The following is a 23,909-nucleotide window of genomic DNA, read 5'->3' as shown; positions in this document are numbered from 1 at the left end:
CAACGTCGATGATGCCATTTCATAACATTGTGGCTGTTTTAATTAGCTGAATTTAATATGGGAATTGATATAACAGCTAATAATAATAACCTCCATGGACGCATGAACATTTGTTTGAAAAATCATGCCTCTATATAGGTTATGTGCACCAAAATTGCCGGAGAAGGCAGTTGCATGAGATGATGACTCCTCTATTACTTCAAAGGATTTAGCATTTGATAGGAACCACATTGCAAAAAAATTACAGATCAATGATTTAAATCTTCTCGTTTATAAAAATATCAGCTCACGAGCCCTATTGTTCTCCAATAGGTTAAAATTGTCTTCAAAGACGAAGGACATGTACCATGCTCACCTGTGGCATAGGAATTTTTGTCTCTGGAGTCTGGCACATATAGGTGCAAAAGAGAGAGAGCAAGTAATATCAATGAAGAAGAATAACGAGTTACTGAAGTCATGTGATCATCAAATACATGTATAAATTAGAAAGAATATATAATGAGCCATTCATTGCACCTTGGTTATAAAGCCATAATATATCAGAAGAATTTTAAGATATTCAAGGTACTCTTTTGGAAAGGGAGGTGTATCCAAGCGGCAAGAACTAAATGTGAATCATAAGGAGTCCCTCTTCATGGCATTGGATACCCTTTTACTAATTATTGCACGCGACGACGCATAAGAAATTTGGCCTCCTTTGGGTTTAGGCTAGGTGTGGAGCATTTTTAGTGTTAAGTATATTTATCATTGCATTACTGTAAGTACAGCGACAGAGTTCGAACTCAGGACCTCTACTCTGATACCATGTTAAAATAACTACTTGTCCCAAAAACTTAAGTTGATAGGATGAAATAGATATATTTATATATTTTATATTTTCTTGCAATGTTGACCTTTGTTCTTGCTTGGGTTCTTTCTGTTAGTTATATCTACTTCATTTATTTCTCACTAGTTCACCATTGCATACTTGCAATTATAGGTAAGTTTGATGTCTCTCTACCTATTTCTATTGTTTTGGATGGATCTAACTAATTTTTTTTGAATACAAGAGATGTCTAATTTCTTAAAAGGCTGTAAACTCCGGTGGTTTGTTACTAGAGACATCCATCGGCCTATTCAAAAACAAGATCAGAATGAAGAAGAATTTTATAATTGGCTTGAGGACTGGGATAGTAAAAATCACTAGATCATTACATGGTTCAGGAATACTTCAGTTCCTTGTATTCATCTTCAATTTGATCGATTTCGAATAGCTAAGGAGGTTTGGGATATCCTGGCTAAATGGCATTCCACCTCCGATATCGCCCATCAATATCAATTGCTGTTTGAAGTGCATCACATAAAGCAAGCAATCTATCCACTAGTTTCTTTCTTAGATGTATCTTATATGGGATCATTTAACTCGGTACAAGCCTAAGTAGGACCATGATGGCGATGCCGAGAAATTTACTTCCTATAGAGATCACATGCGCTTGAAACAATTTCTCATAGCTCTTCAAGATGAGTTTGAACTAGTAAGAGCATCACTTCTTCATCGTGATACTTTGCCATCTCTTAAGCCTACTGTTTATGAACCAGCTTCTTTTGCACTCGATACACTTTTCTTATTAGCCTATTGTTAGGCTATATATTGATGTACATATTGTTGTAACAAATAACAATTAGCTTTAGTTAGACTTATCGCCATGATGTATGCACCCTTCTCCATTAGCAGATCGGCTGCTCATCCAAAAAAAGTGGATGCATAGTCATAGAAAAGAGGCAAAGATAGGCATAGAAAAGTGGAGACATCTCAAATTAAAAACTAGAAACCTTTTCAATTAGTCTCTAACTTCTTTTGCATCTCTTAGATTCATTGGTATCATTTAACACTTGCAACAGTGAGTTACAAAAGATGATTTTGGAATTTCATAAGAAGTGTTTCTTGAAGAAGCCTCCTCAGTTTCCTTATGGAGCCTTATCTCCATCTGTAATAGAAATAATTAGAAATAGGCAGAAAGGTGTTATCAAGTAAGCTGCAATCTTTAACAACTCTTCAGTCTCTTTGGTAATCACACCTATGCGAGACCAGTCCCCGCTATACCTGAACAGCACATTGTGATTGAAACCAGGAAGTCAAAACCCATAGACTACAGAAATCAGCATAAGCATAAAGTACTACTTCTCAAGATATGCTTGTGCTTAAGCAAATTATACTACTGGTATTCATTCTATCCTAAAGAGTGCCATGGATCCATGGAGAAGCACAGAGAAGGGTAAAAAAGCAGTTGCAAATATTTGAAACTTGCCTGCTGCCAACCTCACATATACTCTTTGCAACGTAGTGTTGATTTCATAAATAAGATAATTTTATGTGAAAGGGATTTGCCATGAAACATAGAAGGCCATGTGGTGGGTAGACAAAATTACCTTATTGCTTATGCAGTACAAGTTTAAGCAATGAGAGTGCAATCCAATAGCTCTAAGAAACTTTTAAAAATTCAGACAAAGAGAAGGCAACAATTTATACATAAAAATACACCATGAAGAAGTTTTACCATTTTTTTGTTTCTCAAAAAAAGAAAAACCACAGAGAATCCTAATAAGTTCATATTGACCAGCGACACAATCGAAGGTAGAAAGCACCAAATGAACAAAATCAGCTTAAATACAAATTCAAGAACCAATTAATCTGCTGAAAAAATCTAAAAAGTTTGATGTCTGAAAACATAAAAGCAATAGCAAGATAGGTCCAAAGACCTGATGAAAGGAAAGAAAGTTCCTAGAGGCTTTGTTGATGAAAAGCAAATTCTTCAATGAAATAGTGGTATAGCACAAGGAATAGTGTAAGATAAGAGAGAGAGAGAGAGAGAGATGGGCTTTGGGCCATGCATAGCATGCGGCCTGATGTACCACATGGGGCCTGTGCGAATGCGGGCTGTCATGCATGACATAAGAAGCAATGACCTACACACTACACCCCTCCAATTCTAAAATGAATTAGAGAGGATCCAAACTCGATGAGGATAGGGAGAAGGGCCAGATTTGGCAAAGGGGTGCCCAAAGGTGGAGCTAGAGAGAGAGGTGGTAAAAAGGTTTGCCATCTCGGTACTAGACTCTATACCAATAGTGTCGGTACAGTATAGTACGGAGTTTATTTTTGGCATACCGAATATCAGTACGCCACTCATACTAAGTACCGATACCGAACCGGTGCGGTACACTCTATGCCGCCTGGTTCAGGCCAGTACGGTATACTATGGGTGGTAGGGTTGTAGAGATGGAGTTGAAAAGGGGGCGGGGTGGAGCATTTGGACAGAGGAGTGGGCAAATTGGAGGAGGGGGGGAAGGGTACTGGACTCTTCTTTTTCTTTCTTCCTTCTTCTCTTGGGGGCTTAAGAAGTACCTGCAATGGGGTAGAGAAGAAGAACAATATTAATGGAGGAATGGAGATCTCTAGAAGCTCACAATGCCAGAAATTTAAGCGGAAAAGGAGCGAATTGAGGATAGAAGGCTAGGCTCCCGAAACTCAAATCTGCCGTATGATCAAAGAGCCAAACATTGGATTAAAGATACAACCATTGTTGAAAAAAAAACTCCACTAGTCTAACCATTCTAACCATATGCTTACATCATTATTATTATTCTAACCACCACTCTGACTACTCTAACCACGATGTTTAAGAAAAGAAGACAAAAAATATGTGGCCACCGGCTCCTATGCAGGTCTTTACTAGCTTTCCTCTACACCCTCATAAGAGAATTTATAGGATTCATCTCAGCTTTTCAAAATAAATAAATAAATAAGAGACCACATAGAGCAACTTTTTGACAATGACTCCTACATGTTTTTTAAGTGCTAAATTCTACAATTAACTCAAGTGGATATCAATAACTATTGTGTTTGTGGGAGTAACATGAAAAGTTAGAGGGAAATTAGTAAGTAACCAGCTCAGAAGCCGGTTGCCTCCCCCCTTGTCTGAACTTTTTGCTTTTAGTTTTTATTGCCATGTCGTATGGTGTCTCATATATCTTATAGCAATTAATTGGACATTATCCATGACTTTGTAGCTGATCATGTTTAATCCTCAAAAGGCTCACCTAAAAATTGTGCATCGTATAATTCATGCAGTGTAGTAGGAATGTTTGATCATCCTGCCATATTTTGTGCATATCCTGGCTATATTCTCGGTGCTCGGTAAAACAACAAAAAAGATTCATTTTCCTATACATGCAATCAAATTGTTTGGGTTCAAGCTTTACATTAGATGTGGAGTTGTGTCTGTCTTCACAGTCTTCTCTAAACCAAGAACATTTAGATACAAGTCAAAATTATGCGATAGCCATATGCATATACATGGTTCTATGAGGAGGTAAGAAAAATGCTTGGATGATAAGTGAAGAAATCAATGAAAAAACTTCTATAGGCAGCTGTGCTGCAGATCATATGCTTTGGATCAATGCATAGTGGAAATGAATCTAATATTTTCCTTCTCTACCTTGATTTATTATACTCCTCTCAGTAATGCAGGTAATTTTCATTGACAATAGTAGGTGCCCACTTGTCAAGTAAAAAAAAAAACAGAAAAGAAAAAGAAAAGAAAAAAGCATTGACAATATGTAAGTAATAGTACTCATAAACAATGGTCATGAAACATGAATAGAACCTAATATAGCATTGCTTTGAGAGGGATAAAGGATGTTTGTCGCAATTTGTCAAGTATGTCATCATTCCCTTGTGTTTGATACTTTATTTTTCCGTTTCCGAAGTAATAATATAACATCAAATTGGTAGTGTAAAAATATAAAGAAATAAATTTTGCAGCTAGCATCAACCCCTTAATTGGTGTAGAATTTTAGTCTCGAGGGAACTTGGTTTCACAATTTCAATAGAAATCCAATTCATGGTGAGAAACACCCCTACCAAGTATACTTTATAATTGCACAGAAATAATTTATTACATAAACTGGGGGAAGACAAAAGGCATAGGAGTTTCAACTCAGAGTCAAATCAATATTATTGGGTAATTTTACAATGATCCTTTCAGATGGAAGCATAAGAGCTTTGGTACAGTGATTGGAAGGGATTATATGGACAAGAAGAGATAAGGCACTCACCCAGCATCAAGGAATCCCAGGGCAAAGACAGCAACTGCAGATCTGGCTACAAAGGCTTTAGAAATTCTAAGAGAGAAGGTAGGACTTTTAGCTTGAGAGTTTCCTCCTATGTTTGGTTTCTTTGCTCTTGTGGGTCTGAACTGCCTCCCATTACTCCAGTAAGGAAGCAAAGGTGAGAGCCTGAAAGAAGAGATGGTGCTCTTCCCCAACCTTGACATTATGACCTGTTTCTGTCTGCTGCACAGCTATGGTGTCTTTTGATAAAACCGTTGGGGATAAGGATGCTACTTAGGTGGGGCCCAATCTGAAACCAATCAGCTCAATCCACTCACTGGGTCAGGTTTTGGCCAAGGATCTAAAACCTGGGTTGGATTTGAGCTCAAAAATCCTAACTTGATTCTTAGGATTAAGCTTAAAACAAGTTTTAACTTGAACCCAACATAACTAGATAAACTAATAAAATTAATATTTATATTTTAGACAAAATATTGATATATTAAATAATACCCTAGTCTTATCGAGCATAAAATTATGCAAGTCACTGATCGTGGCGCTGACTTACACACGCATGTGCGCACAGAGATAATATAGACAGATATATGTATATGTATATGTATACGTATATATATATATATGTGTGTGTGTGTATATGTGTATATGTATATGTATGTATCTATATATATGTATGTATGTATGTGTATGTATGTATATGTATGTATGTATGTATATGCTATACATGCAGTTCCAATTGACTGTTGCAGTTTCCTGAATATGGTGGCAACTGAAATGGAAGCATTTCTGGTGAGGATATATAGTTTCTGTTTTATTAATCTATTCTGTGAAATGATCAATTTCACTATCTTCAGAAATAGAGTTAAGATATAGTTTCTTTTTGTTTGACATTCATCCTGCATTGTCTGCAAGAATCCCAAACAAAGGCGTCTGCCTATAGGACTTACCTTTGTAGGGGGTAGGCATTTGGTTATGGAAAATTCTCATTTGGCATCCTCTATCTTGGATTTCAACAAATGTTCTCTTGGATTTTCAATTCAGCAGGCGATTGTCCTAGGTTATTCCCAGGGTCCAGTTTCCTTGTTAAAAAGTAGATCTATTCTTTTTTCAACATGAGATGAAGAATATTGAGATTCTAAACCCTTTGATTTGGTTGGTCTCAAGTCTTGAATTGTGGTCTTCTTGGTCTTATAAGCATAATGCCTTGTTGCATTTGACTCTTAAGATGACCAAACTGGATAGTATGCTGAGTTTGTTTCTCCTGGATGCTACTAAGAGATTGCTATATGTCACTGATAGCATAATTGTTATGATCAAGGTTGCCTTCATCTTGCTGAAACTAATTGTCATGCTTGGTGTTGCCCACCATGTTTCATGAATTTCAAAGAGGATGCCTCTGCTTCAAGATCAGCAACAAACCAAATGCAGCAAAACTTTGAATAGTGTTGCATGTATAGCATGGTGAGAAGTTAACAAAGAAGAAGAACAAGAAAGAAAAGGTGATTAGAGGACTTGGAGGGGAAAATGTGGAATGAACTAGAAAAGAAACAAGTTCATTTGAACTGCCCATAAATCATATATTCATACAAGAAATGTCAATTCTGATAGGCCACTATTTAGAAATGTAAAATTTTCTAAAGATCTAACTTCTAATCCCAAAAGGACCCTCAATTCACCTACGAAAATCTGGAATTCTAATTAAACAGTTGACTCAAAATTAGCCTTTTAATCAAAATAAAACTTCACCGCATCAAAATATAATTATTTTTCTAAATTGATATGTTTCTTATCCATACTTTGTGTATACCAATCGTAAGATTTTTAGGACTATCTAAATCTATTTGAATGGTTAATACCTTTTTCTTCGCATGATACTACTTAGCAAAAGCATAGAGGAAAAACTAAAGGGTGTCCTCGTGTACGACGATCTTGCCACTGTGGGGTCTAGGGTGGGTTAGATGTATGCAACCTTACCCTCGCATGCAGAGAGATTGTTTCTGTGTTTCGAACATGTCACACCGAAATTACTATGGAGCAACCATACTGTTGTGCCAAGACATGTCCTCAAAAGCATAGAGAAAACACTACCAAAAAAAACATAGATAAAACATCTCTTTGGAGTTTTGCCTAGATTCTTAGATACGTATGACCATAATTTAATCAAGAAACCTTCTTTTTTCCTTTTTTTTTATAGAACAATGGTTGGGTGTCTATTGCTTATTTGTTGAAGAAATGATGTGAGATTTATCTAGGTCAAACTCTTGGGAAAGCACCTCCTGAGATTTGAAATTTGTACGCCATCCAAATGGAGAATGGGTGCAATTGTTGGACTATAGACTAGCTTGCTATAACCAAGGAGCCTTATGCCACATATTTATGTCATGTTTAATATCTCTTTGTTGCCTTTCCTAAATGTGTGTGTGTGTGTGTGTGTGTGTGTGTGTGTGTGTGTATTTGAATTTATCAATCTCTCACTGGCTGACATTTGGGCAAGAAAAATATTCTAGTGAGAAAGGTTTTTGCAGCAGGCATCTTTTAGATCATTATACAAAGAATTCTGTTTGTCATAATGCAATATTCTGTTTGTCATAATGCAATATTTAAATGCTTAACTTCTTCACATGAAGCATGAAAAGAAATTTAGCATGGGAGGTTCTTTATATCTAGATTATCTATATCATTTAATTTGGTGACTCATGATTCTGTTTCAGCTTATTTGCTAAATAATTATATCGAAACTCATCACCTGCTCCTTCCCCTCTTAGAAAACTGGTTATACTTCATGTAAATCTTAACAAAAATAAGGTAACTTCTTTTCTTTTAAGAATGCATGCTAGTGAGTGGGGGCTTGATTCTGGCTAATGTGGAGCCAATCATGAAGGAAACTTATTATCATTTCCAAATAACCTGTTTTTAAAATATAAGAATTTCCACTTGTCAAGACAACATCCTAATTATCTATTTAGTTCAATGCTCTCTAATATACATGTTCTCATTCTTATTATACATGACTTTCCTCTTTCCTCACTACTTTCCATTTTTAATAATTTAACAGCCAGCAATGCTTCTCTGAAGCATCAATGCGTCAACCAGCTGATTTATTATCTCATCTTACACAACAATCAGAACAGTCATGAATGTTTTATATGATGGCCTTGGAGAAGTTTTTCTTGCTGTACTGAAAATGTAGATACATGGGAAGAAGTTCTTGAAGATCTTGCTGAATGCTGAGGTAATTAAAAGAAGCTCAGCAAGGTCCCGCATGCAGGTAATGATCGAAAAAATGTTATTGATAAGAACATATAATAGATGCACTTCAATATCTTACGTTATGTGCTTTCCCCCTCCCCTCCCCCCTCCTCCTGACTTTTTTTTCATGTTTCACTTTTGTTGATTTGGTTATAGCGATCACCATGATACGTAATCGTGCCACAGGTTGATCCAATATTATGTGCCAGTTCTGGAACGTTTGTGAATCTTTGTGCAGTAATGCTTCGGCTTTGTGAACCCTTTCTAGATGCAGCCACAACAAAAAGGGACAAAATTGATCCAAAATATTTATGTTATAACAATCGTCTAGAATTTAGGTGAGTCTGTTATCTATTTGCTCTATTTTTATTGTTGACTCGTTTATTCTGTTTTCTAGTTAGTGGCCACTGTTTATATTAGACAATTGACAGCAATGCATGCATCATCTGAAGAGGTTGCAGCATGGATAGGTAATGAAAACTGTGAGAAGACTGATGGGCATGTCAACCGTGTTTTAGAATCCCAAGAAGCCACCAGCTCTGGTAGTAATAGTGAGAGTGTTGCCCTTTCTAAAGCAAAGCCATTGATGGGTTGTTCAAGAAAGAATAAATATTCATTTATATGCGAATGTTTCTTTATGACTGCAAGAGTACTTAACTTGGGTCTTATGAAAGCACTGTCAGACTTCAAACATCTTGCTCAGGTATGCTATAGAGTATCTGCATTATTGGCTTATGTCATTCAACTTCACCTGGTCATCCTCTATTTCTTACTATTTTGCTTTTTCTTAAATGGTGGCATTAATTGTAGAACTTGCAAAAAATATGATATTTATAGTTGCTGGTATCAAATTTTCATATAAATTATATGACAAGAAAGGTGTGGGTGGCATTAGATGTTTCAGAGTATATAATGATAAACTAGAATTTTCTGAAGCCAAACCCACTTTTGTCATACTAAAACCACAAGACTCACAATTAGAGGTCTTTGTTGGAAGTTAATGCACTTAGAACCTGTTTTTAATTACTGTTGTCTTTCCTATGCAGTCCAAGTTGTATGGTCAATGTGTCTCTTCATTTCTCTATGATCATGTCTGCTCTCTTTAATGTTCCAGAACTATTCAATGTGTTTTAAGAAAATTTGTAAGCCCTGCTGTCTTGGAAGGAAGTCAAAAAGACATAAGAAAAATCCCTTCATAATATTGCCTCTGTTACTCTCTGCACATCTGATTTGTGAGCTCTGCTGTAGCAACTCAAGTTTCATTAAATCAGCAACTTTATTTAGGTTCTTTAGACAACCAACAATTGGTATCAGAGCAGTGTTTCGATAGATATATCTAGGCGTATTTCTCCCACAAAAGAAGACAGCAACTACAGGACCAGATGGCTTCCTCTGCTGCAGAAAATCCTGCTCCTTCTTTCTCTATTATTCCAGTTTTTGGAGGTGAAAATTATGAATTTTGGAAGGTGAAAATGAGGACTTTGCTCTTGGCTGAAGGTCTTTGGAACATTGTTGAAAAAGGTTTCGAAGATCCTGATGATGAGAGTGGACTTTCTGATGCCCAAAGGAAGAGACTTGATGCAAACAGAATGACAGATGCTAGAGCCCTCTCCAAGATTCAAAATGGAGTTTCTCCAACCATTTTTCCAAGAATCATCAGAGCCAATACAGCCAAACAAGCCTGGGAGACCTTGCAACGGGAGTTTCAAGGTGACAGTAAGGCCATAACAGTAAAACTCCAATTCTTACGAAGGGAGTTTGAAAATTTAAAAATGAAGCAATCTAAATCTGTAAAAAATTATTTCTCCAGAGTCATTAATGTGGTTAATCAGATGAAGACGTATGGTGAAGATATTTCTGATCAGAAGATAGTTGAGAAAATCTTAATCAGCTTGCCCGAAAAATATGATTACATTGTTGCAGCAATTGAAGAGTCAAAGGATCTCAGCACCTTATCCGTTGAGCAATTGATGGGTTCCTTGGAGTCTCATGAGCAGAGGAGACAATGGCGTTCAGACCAATCGATTGAAAGTGCTTTTCAATCGAAGCTCAACTTGAAGCCTCAAAGATTCTTCAAGAAAGGTAATTCAAGCAATCAACAAAAAAGATGGAAAAAGAATGACTCAAAGAAGGAAGAAAGAAAATATGAAAAAGGTATGTTCTCCAATGACTCTAAAATGTCATGTAAGATTTGCAAAAAGACAAACCATGATACCTCAAGATGCTGGCATCGTGGAAAGCCTCAATGCAATCACTGTAAAAAGTTTGGGCATATTGAAAAAAATTGCAGATTTAAGACCAATAATCAAGCTAACTTCATTGAGCAAAAGGATGATGATGAAGGAAATTTATTTTATGCTTGCCAAGTAGCTTGTGAAGAAAAGAATAGTGTATGGTACCTAGATAGTGGGTGTAGTAATCATATGTCACCAAATGAAAAAATATTTGTTGGTATTGATACTACAGTCACACCTAAGGTACGGCTGGAAAATGGAGCTATTGTTCAAGCCAAAGGAAAAGGAAGCATTGCTGTTGAAACTAGAAAACGAACGAAGCATGTTCATGATGTTTTGCTTGTTCCTAACCTTGAACAGAACTTGCTAAGTGTTGGGCAACTAGTGGAGAATGGCTATCATCTCTGCTTTGAAGATGATGGCTGCATAATTTATGATCGAAAAAATAAGACTATGGCAATTGCATCTGTCAAGATAACCAAGAACAGAAATTTTTTTATTGAATTCAAGTATGAATCAGTTTCAGCTTTTAAAGGAGAAGTTGTTGAAGATTCTTGGCTATGGCATAAAAGATTTTGTCATCTAAACTTCCATGGGCTAAAGCTATTAAAGCAGAAAAATATGGTGAATGGACTACCTGACATTGAAATCAGTTTGGATCCATGTGAAGGGTGTATAATAGGCAAACAACACCGTGGATCATTTCCAAAACAAAGCTCATGGAGAGCAAAGGCAACATTGGAGCTAATACACACGAATATATGTGGACAAATGATAACTCCCTCTTTGAATCATAACAGGTACTTTCTTATTTTTGTTGATGATTTCTCTCGAATGACCTGGGTTTATTTTTTGAAAGAAAAATCAGAGGCCTTTCTTGTGTTCAAGAAATTCAAGGCATTTGTTGAGAAACAAAGTGGCAAGACTTTTAAGACTATTCGAAGTGACAGAGGAGGCGAGTACACTTCAGAAAATTTTGAAGAATATTGCAAAGATGAAGGCATTTGGAAGCAATTGACAGCAGGATACAGCCCACAGCAAAAGGGAGTGGCTGAGCGCAAAAACCGAACTCTTGTGGAGATGGCTACCTCAATGTTACATGAGAAAGGCTTACCAAAAACCTTCTAGGCTGAAGCTGTTCATACAGCAGCTTATATTCTCAACAGAAGTCCAACAAAGGCAATGAAGAACAAGACTCCAATTGAAGCTTGGTGCGGAATCAAGCCATCAGTAAGGCATTTCAAAGTTTTCGGTTGCATTTGCTACTCACACATTCCTAGTGTGAAGAGAGCAAAGTTTGATATGAAAAGTAAAAAATGTATCTTTGTTGGAAATAGCTCGAACAAAAGGGTATCGGCTTTATAATATTGAAACTAAAAAATTAATCATCAGTAGAGATGTTATTTTTGATGAAAAAGCTTCATGGAAGTGGACTAACAATAGAGTGCAGGAGATTCCATCTGAAACATGTGAAGTGGGGCACAATACTTCAGAAATTTCAGATGATGGAGCTTCCTCTCAGTCATTTACAGCCCCATCAAATCCAAGCTCAAGCTCGGGATTGTCTTCTCCCATCAACTCTTCACCTGAAAGTCCTCCAAGAAGGATGCGAAGTCTGAGTGAAGTGTATGAGGCATGCAATTTTTCTGTCCTAGAACCTAGAAGCTTTGAAGAAGCAAAACAGCAAGAAGTTTGGGTCAAGGCAATGGAAGCAGAGATGGGTATGATAAAAAAAAACCATACATGGGAGCATGTTGATCGGCCTAAAGGAAGAGATGTAATTGAAGTGAAGTAGATATACAAGACTAAGTTTAATCAAGATGGCAGCATTCAAAAGCACAAAGCAAGGCTTGTCGCCAAAGGATTTGCGCAAAAGCCAGGTATTGACTTCTATGAAACTTTTGCACCAGTTGCAAGACTTGAAACTATAAGAACTATCATTGCTCTTGCTGCTCAAAGATGCTGGAAAATATACCAGCTTGATGTTAAATCTGCTTTTTTAAATGGGACACTTGAAAAAGAGATATATGTTGAGCAACCACCAGGATTCTTGGTGAATGGGGGAGAACATAAAGTGTACAAACTGAAAAAGGCTCTTTATGGGCTGAAGCAAACTCCACGGGCTTGGTATAGTGAGATAGACAAGTACTTCACCAAGAAGGAGAAAAGCCAAAGTGAATCCACTCTCTATGTCATGAAGAAAAAAGCTTCCATAGTGATAGTCTCAATTTATGTTGATGACTTAATCTTTACTGGTGATGATGAAAGCTTGATTCAAGAGTTCAAAAGAGATATGATGCAGGCTTATGCAATGAGTGACATGGGGCTAATGCATTATTTTTTGGGAATTGAAGTATCCCAAACACAAAATGGGATTTTCATTTCTCAAAAGAAGTATGCAGAAGGCATTATTAAAAAATTCAATATGGACAGATGCAAGTCAGTTTCTACTCTCTTGGTTGCAAATGAAAAGTTGAAGAAGGATGATGGTGCTAAAAAGGCCGATGCTAAAATGTATAGAAGTTTAGTTGGTAGCCTCTTATATCTTACAGCCACTAGACCAGACATAATGTTTGCTGCAAATTTACTTTCCCGCTACATGCAAGAACCAAATCAGAACCATTATGGAGCTGGGAAAAGAGTTCTTAGATACTTGAGAGGCACTCTTGATTATGGAATTCTTTACAAGGCTGGAGAATGTGCAAGTTTGCTTGGTTATAGTGACAGTGATTGGGCTGGTTGTTTGGATGATATGAAGAGCACAAGTGGCTATGTTTTTTCTCCTGGTTCAGGCATATGTTCATGGGCATCTAAGAAGCAGAACATGGTGGCACAATCTTCAGCAGAAGCAGAATATGTGGCCACAGCAAAAGCAATTTCACAAGCTGTGTGGCTGCGAAGAATTCTTGAAGACATTGGAGAAAGATAGGAAGAAGAAACCATATTGTTTTGTGACAACAAATCAGCCATTGCTATTGGAAAAAATCCAATTAGTCATGATCGTACCAAGCATATTGCAATCAAATACCATTTCATAAGGGAAGCTATAGAGAATGGTGAAATTCAGCTCAAGTATTGCAAGAGTGAAGAGCAGCTAGCAGATATACTGACAAATGCACTCCCAAAGCATAAGTTTTGTTATCTCAGAAATCTCATTGGAGTTGTGAAGAAAGTACATTAAGGGGGAGTGTTGGAAGTTAATGCACTTAGAACCTGTTTTTAATTACTGTTGTCTTTCCTATGCAGTCCAAGTTGTATGGTCAATGTGTCTCTTCATTTCTCTATGATCATGTCTGCTCTCTTTAATGTTCCAGAACTGTTCAATGTGTTTTAAGAAAATTTGTAAGCCCTGCTGTCTTGGAAGGAAGTCAAAAAGACATAAGAAAAATCCCTTCAGAATATTGCCTCTGTTACTCTCTGCACATCTGATTTGTGAGCTCTGTTGTAGCAACTCAAGTTTGATTAAATCAGAAACTTTATTCAGGTTCTTTAGACAACCAATAGTCTTTACTAGCATTTTCTAATCAGTTAAATCGAGTTTGTTGCATGTCTGGAGCTCTTGGAGGCATATCAATTACTGATAAAGCAATCCTGGAAACAATGTTCATGCCAATGCAGAACATCAGGACCTCGCTAGAGCAGGCCAACCTCAGTGATCGCTTAGTAACTACTGCCGTCTCAATCTCCATTGGCGCCTTAACCAACGGCTCCCTCCATCTCAATCTGCTTGATACCTGAAGCTACCGAATTCATGAATGATCTTGTTAAGTTCCTTAAACAGTTTGCGAATTCTATATATAAATCCACTTTTACCCTTGCTTTAACCAACACCTACCCTCCATCTCAATCTACTTGATGCCTGAAGCTACCGAATTCATGAAAGATCTTGTTAAGTTCCTTAAATAGTTTGCGAATTCTATATATAAATCCACTTTTACCCTTGCTTTGCCACCGATCCGTTTCATACATCCTTGGACTACGCTTTTGTTTCATGGAAAAAGGCAACTCTTCGATGCAACGTATGATGGTTTTCTATGGACATGGAGAAGATCAGTGGACAAGAAATCCAAATAATAATTGAGGAGACTAGGTTGCCCTTTGCTAGGCAAAAGGAAACTCCTGAACTCATAAAATCTTATATTATAGATCTCTAAAAGCAAGTGGATGATGTTGAAAGTGAGAGAACTCCCAAGAAGCAAGTTTCTAGTTGGTACGCTAGTATTTGCTTTGTTTTGTTCAATGAGAACCTCAAACCACCTGGGTAAAGGTAGTGTTCTGCATTGGAGAAAATTAGAATCTGCTGCAAATTTCTCTATTGCACAATATTACTAACATGATCGTGTTGCTTCCAGTATTGATAAGATTATGCAACAAAACCAATGTTACTTCAACTGGACATCAGCATAGGTAAGATGTGCATTAAGCATCAGTATCTCGATACATTATGCTGCAGAGTCTTCCACATACCCCTCACAAGCTTTTATAAAGAATATAAGATACACATGGAATATGTTCATGCATATATGAAAATTTTATGCACTTGAGGCCATTCATATGCATGTAAACATGGTGCAAATATGTCAACGCCAACATGGATACCATTCATGCAGATACACATGTTACATCAGAGTTCCTTTTTTCCAGTTCACACGTAAAACATATGATTTGTCCAAATGTTGGATGGCATGCATTTCCAAATAAATCTCGCCGTCACAAATTTCAAATATATTTACAACCTGCAGATTCCAAAGAGTTCAAAAGGTTACAAGAAAATTCCAATGGCTAAACGTGAAGAACAATACCCCGAAGCATGATATTTTCTTTCTCCAGGAAAAGAAACAAACAAACAAACAAAACTAATTATTTCCCACTGGGGATGAAGAAATCAAATGTGACATCAACAGTCCCGGAAGTCTCTCCAGTGTCTTTATGTTCGATGCCCGTTATTTTCCCCTGGTAATCCTCCTCGGAATCTTGGTATTCTGGCTTCACCCGCCGGACAGGGACAGTCACAGAGTATACCGTACCAAGGTCTGCATCTGTTGAGACATTTAGTTGGACTTTATCCTGAGAATCTATCTCGACAAATTCAGACAAGGCTTCAATGATATTCCGAACAATCTTTTTCCTTGCTTCATCACTGACTGCACATCTATCAGAGAATAAGATCATCTTAAGCCTCTGCTTTGCAATCCTTGCATTGGAATTTATTCTTGCAGTTCTGGTGGGAAATAGAATCCTCCAAGCCAAGCTCAAACGATCAAAGAAGTTCATGTTGATAGCATCGAGAAGAATTCCTTCAGCATCTTGAGTGATGGTTGTCGAGGAGAGTTTGTTTCCTCCAAACACAAAGCACCGGTGACTGTTGTGAACTGTATTAGAAGTTGGGGTCATTATATATGGCCATTTAGGTGTGATCCTAAGATCATTAGATCCTGCATTGAGAAATCTGCCAAGCTGTACCTACATGGCAACAATCACCACTTTAATGCAACAATGACTTTTATATACTACAACGACAGAAGCAGACAAGTTGGAGATTCTTCACTCTTACATTTTCAACAATGGTGACAATTGTGCATATTCTTAGTAGTATAGAAATACAGTTGACAAAGAGAAACCAGTCAAGTATAACCCAGAAAAGCAAACCTCAGTTTATGTACATTCTGTGCCATTAATGGCCTGTTAAATCTTTAATGTGCATTTAAATTATTGATTGCATCAATATATGGTTTTCTATAGGGATTTTTTTTCTTGAAAACAGAGAATGGAACGCATGGTTAAACTTAGCTACATATGCAGTAATGCAGTTATTTTTTGAAAAAAAATACTAACAAAACTTCAAATACTATGAAAGATGTATTAGCTTGTGTAATTCTGGTCAAAAGTCATGCGATCAAAATTTTTTTTAAAAAAAAACTAATACAGTAAATTTTGTATTCAACAAATAAATATGGAAATTGAATCATCTTGGGATTTTATGATTGTGCTCCTAAACAAAAAAAATAAAGGAACATCAAATAAACATAAATTAGTTAGTCATGAACAACTTGATCCAAGCTTGTTAACTCTGTATGCATTCACAATTTATTTCTACAATAGTATAGGTTAAAAAGTATATGATCTGCATCACTTCAGGAATTCATAATTTGGAAGGAGACCTGAAGGAATATTTAAACTTAGGAGTGTCAGAAGAGCAAATTGATAACAGGCCTATTATTCCATCTATCTAGGGAAATAGGTGGACAATTTTCGCTCTTCCAATGCTCATAGTTCAATCAGTTCATTACTTGTATAAGCGCTTATCGGATGCCTCTTTAACAATCGGGGCACAGTAATGGAAAAGTTACTCCATTAGTCAAAAACCCTAATTTTTAGTATGTTAACCCCGATATTGAGTGCAAAATTCTTCCTTATGTCGCAGTGGGACACTAACACACGAGCGGTGACAGATAGAACACCTGAATTCCAAGAGAACTTCATGAGGTGTTGTCATACGTGATCACATCATTGAATGCCACAAAGCATTCATATGTGAATTCATTGTCATCTAAATAAATAAAGCTTGTGAACTGGTCAGTTTATATGTTCCTACATAGTTTCACCTAAAGAGATTTTGAAAATGAAAAGATATATGTATCATGCACAAATAGTTGATGGGTAAAGCAGCCAAGTAGAGCAACAACAAGCTGATGAGAGTGGCCAAGAAAAGCTTCACAGCAAAAAGGTGCACATGGCTTCTGTACAGACTATAGATGAGTATCAAATTGGGAGTCACACGCAAGTCATAGGTGAAAATGACAAATTGAAACAGTGCTTGGCTATTACATATCATGCTCACCCAATTATATGCCTGAAAAAAGCACATACTATACCGTTCCAGACTGCCAGGAAAGGAAGGCAAACTGTTGAAAATACTAGCTAACTTTTTTTTTTTTTTAACACTTTCAGCCCATCACAGGGATCTTTATCAACAATGATAAGTTCAAAGAATATATTAAAAGAAAAAAGTTTAGGGGCTGTCTGTTTACTGCAATGTGCTAGTCTTATATGAAAAATCAAAGCAAACTCAAAGTAAAACTGAGAAGTTGAAATAGGGGGGCAGGAAAACATAAACTAAATCATTGCGTTACTTTGATTCATTTATCATGATAGTAGATAGATTTAGCCCCCTAAATAACTACATTCTGATGACCAGGCGATTGTCAGTTATATATTGAATGTTCAATTGAGACTTTTCCTGTTTAAGCAGGTAACTGCGTAACTTTTTTTTTGTGCCTTTGTAGGTTCTACCAAATACAAATCTCGCCAGTCATGCGTTTCAAATGCAAAAAAGTAGTAAAGACAAGTATAAGATAGACAGAACGAAAAGGAAATGCCTTAGAGTTTTTCTTTTACTGATATCAAATGGTTTGCACTTGCATATACTGCGCCAGCTAAATGAGAAAAGTTGACAATGCCCATCAATATACACAGCTTACAACCTGCGTAGGTGATTGAACCAGTGAAAGCTTATCCTAGAACAAAATGCTGCCCCGTGTTAAGACTCTTTGTGAGAACATTAGAGTGAGATTCTGTCTTTGATTTTTCTTAAACTAAACAATGATCTAGTTAACACAGAAGAAATGTATGTAACAGTTCCAAGAGCAACCCAATTTGGTATCCTGTGAATCAACAATTTCTTCAATCTAACCACTGGATCTAGAATGCTTCAAATGATTATCTGGAAACCAAGCCCAAGGTTTATCAGATTTCTACAATTGACATTAGCATCACATCTAAAGGTTGTAAATCTTTTAAACTTCTTAACAAAATGTTTAGAAGAGGGTAGAACAAAAGCATGTTGCACAAGCTAAAAACTCGCCATCATAACATTATATTTAGTAAAGGAACCAAAAAAGAGAAAAAGATGAGAATAGGCTATTGGACATAGACTATCACCATAAGAGAAGGCACTTGAGATGGACTTTCTAGCATTAGATGCTGAAGAAAATGTGTAGTTGGGTAAGGATGATCGAATGAAGGTTAAGGCTGAGACAAAGATGAAAGCAAGAGTGGAGATGGACATAGAAGTTGGGGATGATGACTATGGTGTTGAATGCTATGATAGACAAGCCCTGTCTCATTTACATGAAGTAGGGACTGCACACCAAGGTACGAAGAAAACCTAGAAGGTCAACCAGCAAAATAAAAGATCTACTTATCTTGTTTTTTTTTCTCTTCAGTGGATACTTATCTTGCAGTTTAAGATCATGGAGTTGTGGAGTCATAAAAGTCATAATAGTGCTAACAAGACATACATTGAACAAGTGAACAAAAACTTCATGGCTCCAAATTGAACGTAGCAAAAATGCAAAACAGAATTCTTTCTGCCTTTTCTCTTTGAGTCCAAAAGCAGCTTCAACGCTGGAGCATTAGGACTGGTTCAAATTGGTGGCTAAAAACAGGGTCATATGATGAATCTGACATAGCAAGATGCAAAACAATGGGCAGCCCAGGCACGGGGCTACCGTCATTGTGGGGTCTGGAGAGGGTCAAATGAACGTAGTCTTACTCCATGATCTCCAGGTCACAGTGGAGCAACTTTGCCGTTGCGCCAACACTCACCCTCCAAGATGCAAGCCAGACGAACTCGTAAAACAAGGTCAGCTTCTTTTGAGAATGGATACGATCGATTCAGGGAAGCCTCTTTTCAGAAAAAGGCGACCGCTGCTTCTTTACTTCGATAGAGCGATTCAGATGGTTACTCCATTGGGAGGACAAAATAGGGTTTATACTTTATAGTATGGGCATTGCGCCTAAACACAGCCAGAGTCTCCAACAATAATACCACAAATCACTGCAACCAAACATGATAAAAACCCCTCAAATGTGCACCAGCTCAAGCAATAAGACGAGAAAAAAAAGGATTTTGACCAATATAACAAATTAAACGAGGAGAAAAAGATGAGAATTGGATTTTTTTTTGTAGCTAAAATGACAAGGAGTCACGAAATTCGTCATCAGAAGGACTACCATGAAAAGGATCAAAGAATAAGTTAAAAAAAGGATTAAAGACAAGATCTTTTTTTCTTGAGAAGAGATTGGAAGGAACAGACGAAACGGACCTTAGAGGAAGAGAGGGCGGGTCGCAAGGGATGCTTGGGATGATAAGTGGAGAAGGTCCCAAAGGCCTTCAGATCTCCAGAGATCGCCATGACTTCTTCTCCTTTAACGAGCTCAAGCGATCACCCAGCTCTCTCCATCTCGCCCTACTTTTCCCGAGTGGATTTGGTACGGATCAATACTTGTTTGAGGTATTCAGCGTTTTTTTCTTTTTCATTTTTTAAACGCCCACGGAGCAGACGTTTTCTTAATAGTAAAGCTTTTGAAAGTAGAGCTAGCAGAACGTTTATTAAAAATTATTTACTATTTGATAACTATATTTCTAAAATACTGTGATACTTTAATATGTATTAAATAAATAAACTAAGAAAATATTTTTATCTGACAAAATGACCATAAAGGATATTACCAGTATTATACAATAGAGCATAATAAAATATAATACAGATTAATACATAAATATATGATATAATATAATATTAATATAATGTAATATAATATTATTATAATATAATAATATAACATTATGTATTATTGAATAATAATTTAATATAATATTAAATTATTTAACATAACATATCAGTGTATTATGAATTTATGATATAATATAATATAATATAATATTTATAGTATAATATAATAATAAATATATAAAATATTATAATTATTAGTGTAAATTAATTTTTCATCCTTTTAATGACCATTTATCTCTCTAACAAACTAGCTAGATGATAAAATTGGTTAAATAATTACTAATAATTTTATTTATTTATTTATTTATTTAGATCAGATTATTTGCCACTCACTCATTATTTTTCTTTTTATTTATTTTATTTATTTATTTATTTATTATTTTATTTTATTGAAATATAGAAGGGTCGCCGGCCATAAGTAGTGGCCGGCATGATGGCTGCCACCGTGGGCAGCCATGAGCTCCCAAAACAAAAAAAAAAGAGGAAGAAGGAACAGAGGCGGCGGCGTTGAGAGGAAGAAGAAGATAGAGAGGGAGAGGGAGAGGATGGGTGAGAGAGGAAGAGGTGGGATGAGAATTTTGGAAAAAAAGTGAGATTTAAATGGAGGTATTTTGGTCCAAAAAACAGCTTCCCCATAAAGCTGAAAATAGCATCTTCGGAAAGCTCCAAATTGGAGCTTCTCCCCAAAAGTTATTTTCAGCTTCCCGCAAAAGCTGAAACAGCTTACGAAAATTTTACCAAACACTATTTTTTATCTAAAAATACTTTTAGAGGGTCAGAAAGTGCTCTTTTGGCCCTCCAAAAGCGCCCCTAAACAGGGCCTGAGTCCTGTGGAGAAGAGCATCATGGTCAATCGGAATATTGGGGAGCATTTTGTCGCCATTATGAAAATGAGGAGAGCTTCACATCTTCTTCTCTTTTTATTTGTTGAGAAGGTACAAGGAAAGGGAATGATGTTCTCCTAATTTTCAGAGTACTTAGAATATTAGAGAAGAAATTTAAATCCCTATTTTATCCAAGGCACTTATGTTTTCAATTTTATTTCTATTTTTTTAAGAAAACAAAAGGCATAATTCTCTTACATTTGAAAAAAAATAGTTTTTGCTAAGTAAAATAAATGAAAAAGTAGGTTATTTAGGATAAGGTAGTTACTTATACTATTCTTTTTGCAGCTAAAGAGGGGGAAAATCACTCTCTAATGATCCAATCTAAGAAAAATATTTTTCTATAATTTGTGAGATTAACCTATTTTTAAAAATGAGTAAACATAAGGATTTAATAAGATGTAATATGAATTGTTTTCAAAATGGTACAACAAAGTGTAAAACAAAAATAATAGTACGTAGCATGTAATGACATATACTAGGGTGCCAATACAGGCATTGGCCCATCTTAATTTAAATTGTTTTCTAGCGTATGATGCAGACTAGGGTAAAATTTATACAAAGCGAGCTTCGATTAAGTTAGGTAAATTTTTTAAGAGATCTATATTTGCTCATTTTAAAAATAGTAATCAATTAAAAACATGGTTAGCAGTAAGCAAGTAGACTGAAGAATGAGAGAAGCATAAATGGTTGTGAATCATAAATGATAGAGTACTTTGAGATCGTATGAAACTCACGATCCAACCTCTCTAAATCAAGGGTATTTTGGTTTTTTTCATACTCCATTAATTGTGTGACGAGTGTCAGATCTAGATAGACCGTCGGGTCATATTACAACAAAAATAAAGTTTAGTGGTTGATTGAGACTTTTTAAAATTTTAGAGTCTAAGTATAACCAGCCAAATTTTAAGGGTATCTCTATAATTTTTTCTGAATTTTTTTGATGAATGGGGTCTGTATAGAAAGTAGAAGTTTTGGAGATGTGCACATAATTATTTTATGCGTTGTGAATCCACATATAAGCAAATATGTAGACATTACAACATTTGTGAACAAAAATCTCAAATTAAGCGGAGGTAGTCCGCACAAAGCTATCTCACATATGCTCTTGCAAGGAAAGCCATAAATAAGCTTGAGGTATGTCTCTATTCCATGATTCCACCATCGTCCTCTCACCCCTAGCCCCCATTCATTCTACGAACCCTGTCCTCCTCCTCCACCGACAACAAAGCAACTAGTGGGTTAGTGAGCGGTGCTCGGGGGACATGCTGGTTCTGACAATCTCAATGACAAATCGCACATTGCCAGTAGGCAGGTGAGTGGCGGTCGAGGGGACATGCCGGCTCCGGCGATCATTGTAGAGAGAGAGAGCTCTAGACTGAGGGATATGCAATCACTTGGCAAGCCTGCTGATATTTTTGAGTTGTCTTTTTTCTTCTCCATAATAAGACATCAGCTGTGAGGACCCGTGCGGGCGTGTGTTTAGTCCCACATCGGATATTCGCTGGATAGATCTTGAGTACTTATACAGAATCAATGAACCCAAATAATACCTTCCGGCTAGCCATTTTGGGTGAGGTCCTGGGTTGTTACACTAGCAATGAAGATGCTTGCGCAAAAAAAAAAAAGAAGTTGCTTGCACAACAATTTTTGAATTATTTTTATAAAAAAATTATGAAGGAGATCATATAGATATGCAATCGATTATTCTATTATTAGGTAACATTAAATTTTTTTTTGCTAACTCACCGTTTGGTTATTCATCCATTCTTGAAGCTTCTTTGGTTCAACCAAAAGAAAGAGAGGCAATATTTAGAGCAGAAAAAAGGGTGCCGATGATATGTTGCTTACGAAATTTAGATTATCTTTTACATTGTTTTTTTGGCACGAGGCATCGCTTGTGGGTCCCTGCATAGGTCACTAAAATTATATTTAACAATAACAAGTAGCTGAGAGCATACTATGCTGTTGCCGTCGAAGATATTTTTGCTGGAGTTTCCTCTTGGAAATGCTTGGTACGGAGATATTTTTCAGGGTTGACACAATATAGTCGTTAAATGGTTATCTGAATCAGCTCCTTCAGAGATGGTTTTTATTCATTTCGACAGAATTGTTGAAAAATGAGAACATGCCTACAATTTTTCGAAGTCACACGTTTTTGTATAGAGAAGTGGTGACATATGTAGCTAATTACACTATTTCAACTTTATGGATGACTTTGATGGATACTCCTACTAAATTTTTTGATATTTTATTTTTCGATTTCCACAAATATATTTATTCTAGATTGATTTAATAAACTATATTTACCAAAAAAACAAAAACTCTAAGGCATATTGTCTGTGTGAAATTACCCAACTCCTAAGGGCGAAACCAAGTTTTTCCTCGGAAATTAAAAGCCAAAACCTAGTTTGTGTTTTATCCTAAATCTAGTTCTCATGCATTAGCACGTGTGGCGAGACCACATGTGCGGGAGCACTACAGTGTTTGATGCATGACATCAAAAGATGTTAAGATCATGCTGTCAAAATGTAACTGTCAGGATATAACTAACCACCTAAGTCTTAATGTAACATTCATGCCATTTGACAGTACATAAAAATAGTCTCTTTCATTCCTCCCGTCCTCAAACATAAGAAGAAATTAGAAAATAGAGAGTTAGAGATTCTTAAGTATCCCTGTAGGCTCTAACGGTGTACCGAGTCCGAGTCAGATCATAGGATGAGAAATCTAAAATTGCCCCAAAAATCAAATGGGTTGGATCGGGTCAGAATTTACTTAATCCAAATCCGATCCGAAAAATAGAATGAGCCGAATTTCAGAACACGACCCGGCTCTAAGGGTTTTTTAAATCG

At 36.4% G+C, this 23,909-nt stretch overlaps 2 protein-coding genes and 1 long non-coding RNA gene across 4 annotated transcripts; 1 reads left to right on the top strand and 2 right to left on the bottom strand.

Moving 5' to 3' along the window:
- Nucleotides 1–1,797: 1,797 nt before the first annotated feature.
- On the bottom strand, nucleotides 1,798–5,351 carry LOC103709270 (DNA-directed RNA polymerase subunit beta). The gene is made up of 2 exons (XM_008794540.6): nucleotides 5,098–5,351; nucleotides 1,798–2,083 (listed from the first exon to the last, which is right to left on the bottom strand). Exons 1-2 carry the CDS (start codon nucleotides 5,313–5,315, stop codon nucleotides 1,948–1,950), a joined length of 354 nt encoding a protein of 117 aa, XP_008792762.3. The 5' UTR covers nucleotides 5,316–5,351; the 3' UTR covers nucleotides 1,798–1,947.
- A 2,570-nt stretch (nucleotides 5,352–7,921) lies between these two features.
- On the top strand, nucleotides 7,922–9,033 carry LOC113462743 (uncharacterized). The gene is made up of 3 exons (XR_015973581.2): nucleotides 7,922–8,377; nucleotides 8,568–8,696; nucleotides 8,779–9,033. It is a non-coding gene; the product is annotated as an uncharacterized LOC113462743 (long non-coding RNA).
- Nucleotides 9,034–15,168: 6,135 nt separating this feature from the next.
- LOC103707396 (cell division topological specificity factor homolog, chloroplastic-like) lies at nucleotides 15,169–19,898 on the bottom strand. Of its 2 annotated transcripts, none has more exons than XM_008791857.6 (2): nucleotides 19,700–19,898; nucleotides 15,169–16,049 (listed from the first exon to the last, which is right to left on the bottom strand). In XM_008791857.6, exons 1-2 carry the CDS (start codon nucleotides 19,787–19,789, stop codon nucleotides 15,453–15,455), a joined length of 687 nt encoding a protein of 228 aa, XP_008790079.3. In that variant the 5' UTR covers nucleotides 19,790–19,898; the 3' UTR covers nucleotides 15,169–15,452. The 2 variants fall into 2 exon arrangements, with proteins under 2 accessions (XP_008790079.3, XP_008790078.3); XM_008791856.6 differs by having other exon boundaries at nucleotides 15,169–16,055; nucleotides 19,700–19,897.
- Nucleotides 19,899–23,909: the final 4,011 nt, after the last annotated feature.

The sequence above is a fragment of the Phoenix dactylifera genome, chromosome 15 (genome assembly GCF_051530095.1).
Source record: "Phoenix dactylifera cultivar Ajwa chromosome 15, Ajwa_hap1_PhDact_Kaust_v1.1, whole genome shotgun sequence".
In the NCBI taxonomy this organism is placed as follows: domain Eukaryota; kingdom Viridiplantae; phylum Streptophyta; class Magnoliopsida; order Arecales; family Arecaceae; genus Phoenix; species Phoenix dactylifera.
The sequence above is the reverse complement of the archived record's forward strand: the minus strand, read 5'-3'. Positions and strand labels throughout refer to the sequence as shown.

Bases quoted from the DNA above. Each gene is read 5' to 3' on its own strand.
- LOC103709270 (XM_008794540.6), bottom strand. From the start codon at position 5,315: ATGTCAAGGTTGGGGAAGAGCACCATCTCTTCTTTCAGGCTCTCACCT. The intron at 2,084-5,097 runs GTGAGTGCCTTA...TGTGCTGTTCAG, and splicing joins CTGGGATTCCTTGATGCTGG to GTATAGCGGGGACTGGTCTC.
- LOC103707396 (XM_008791856.6), bottom strand. From the start codon at position 19,789: ATGGCGATCTCTGGAGATCTGAAGGCCTTTGGGACCTTCTCCACTTAT. The intron at 16,056-19,699 runs GTCCGTTTCGTC...GTTGCCATGTAG, and splicing joins CCGCCCTCTCTTCCTCTAAG to GTACAGCTTGGCAGATTTCT.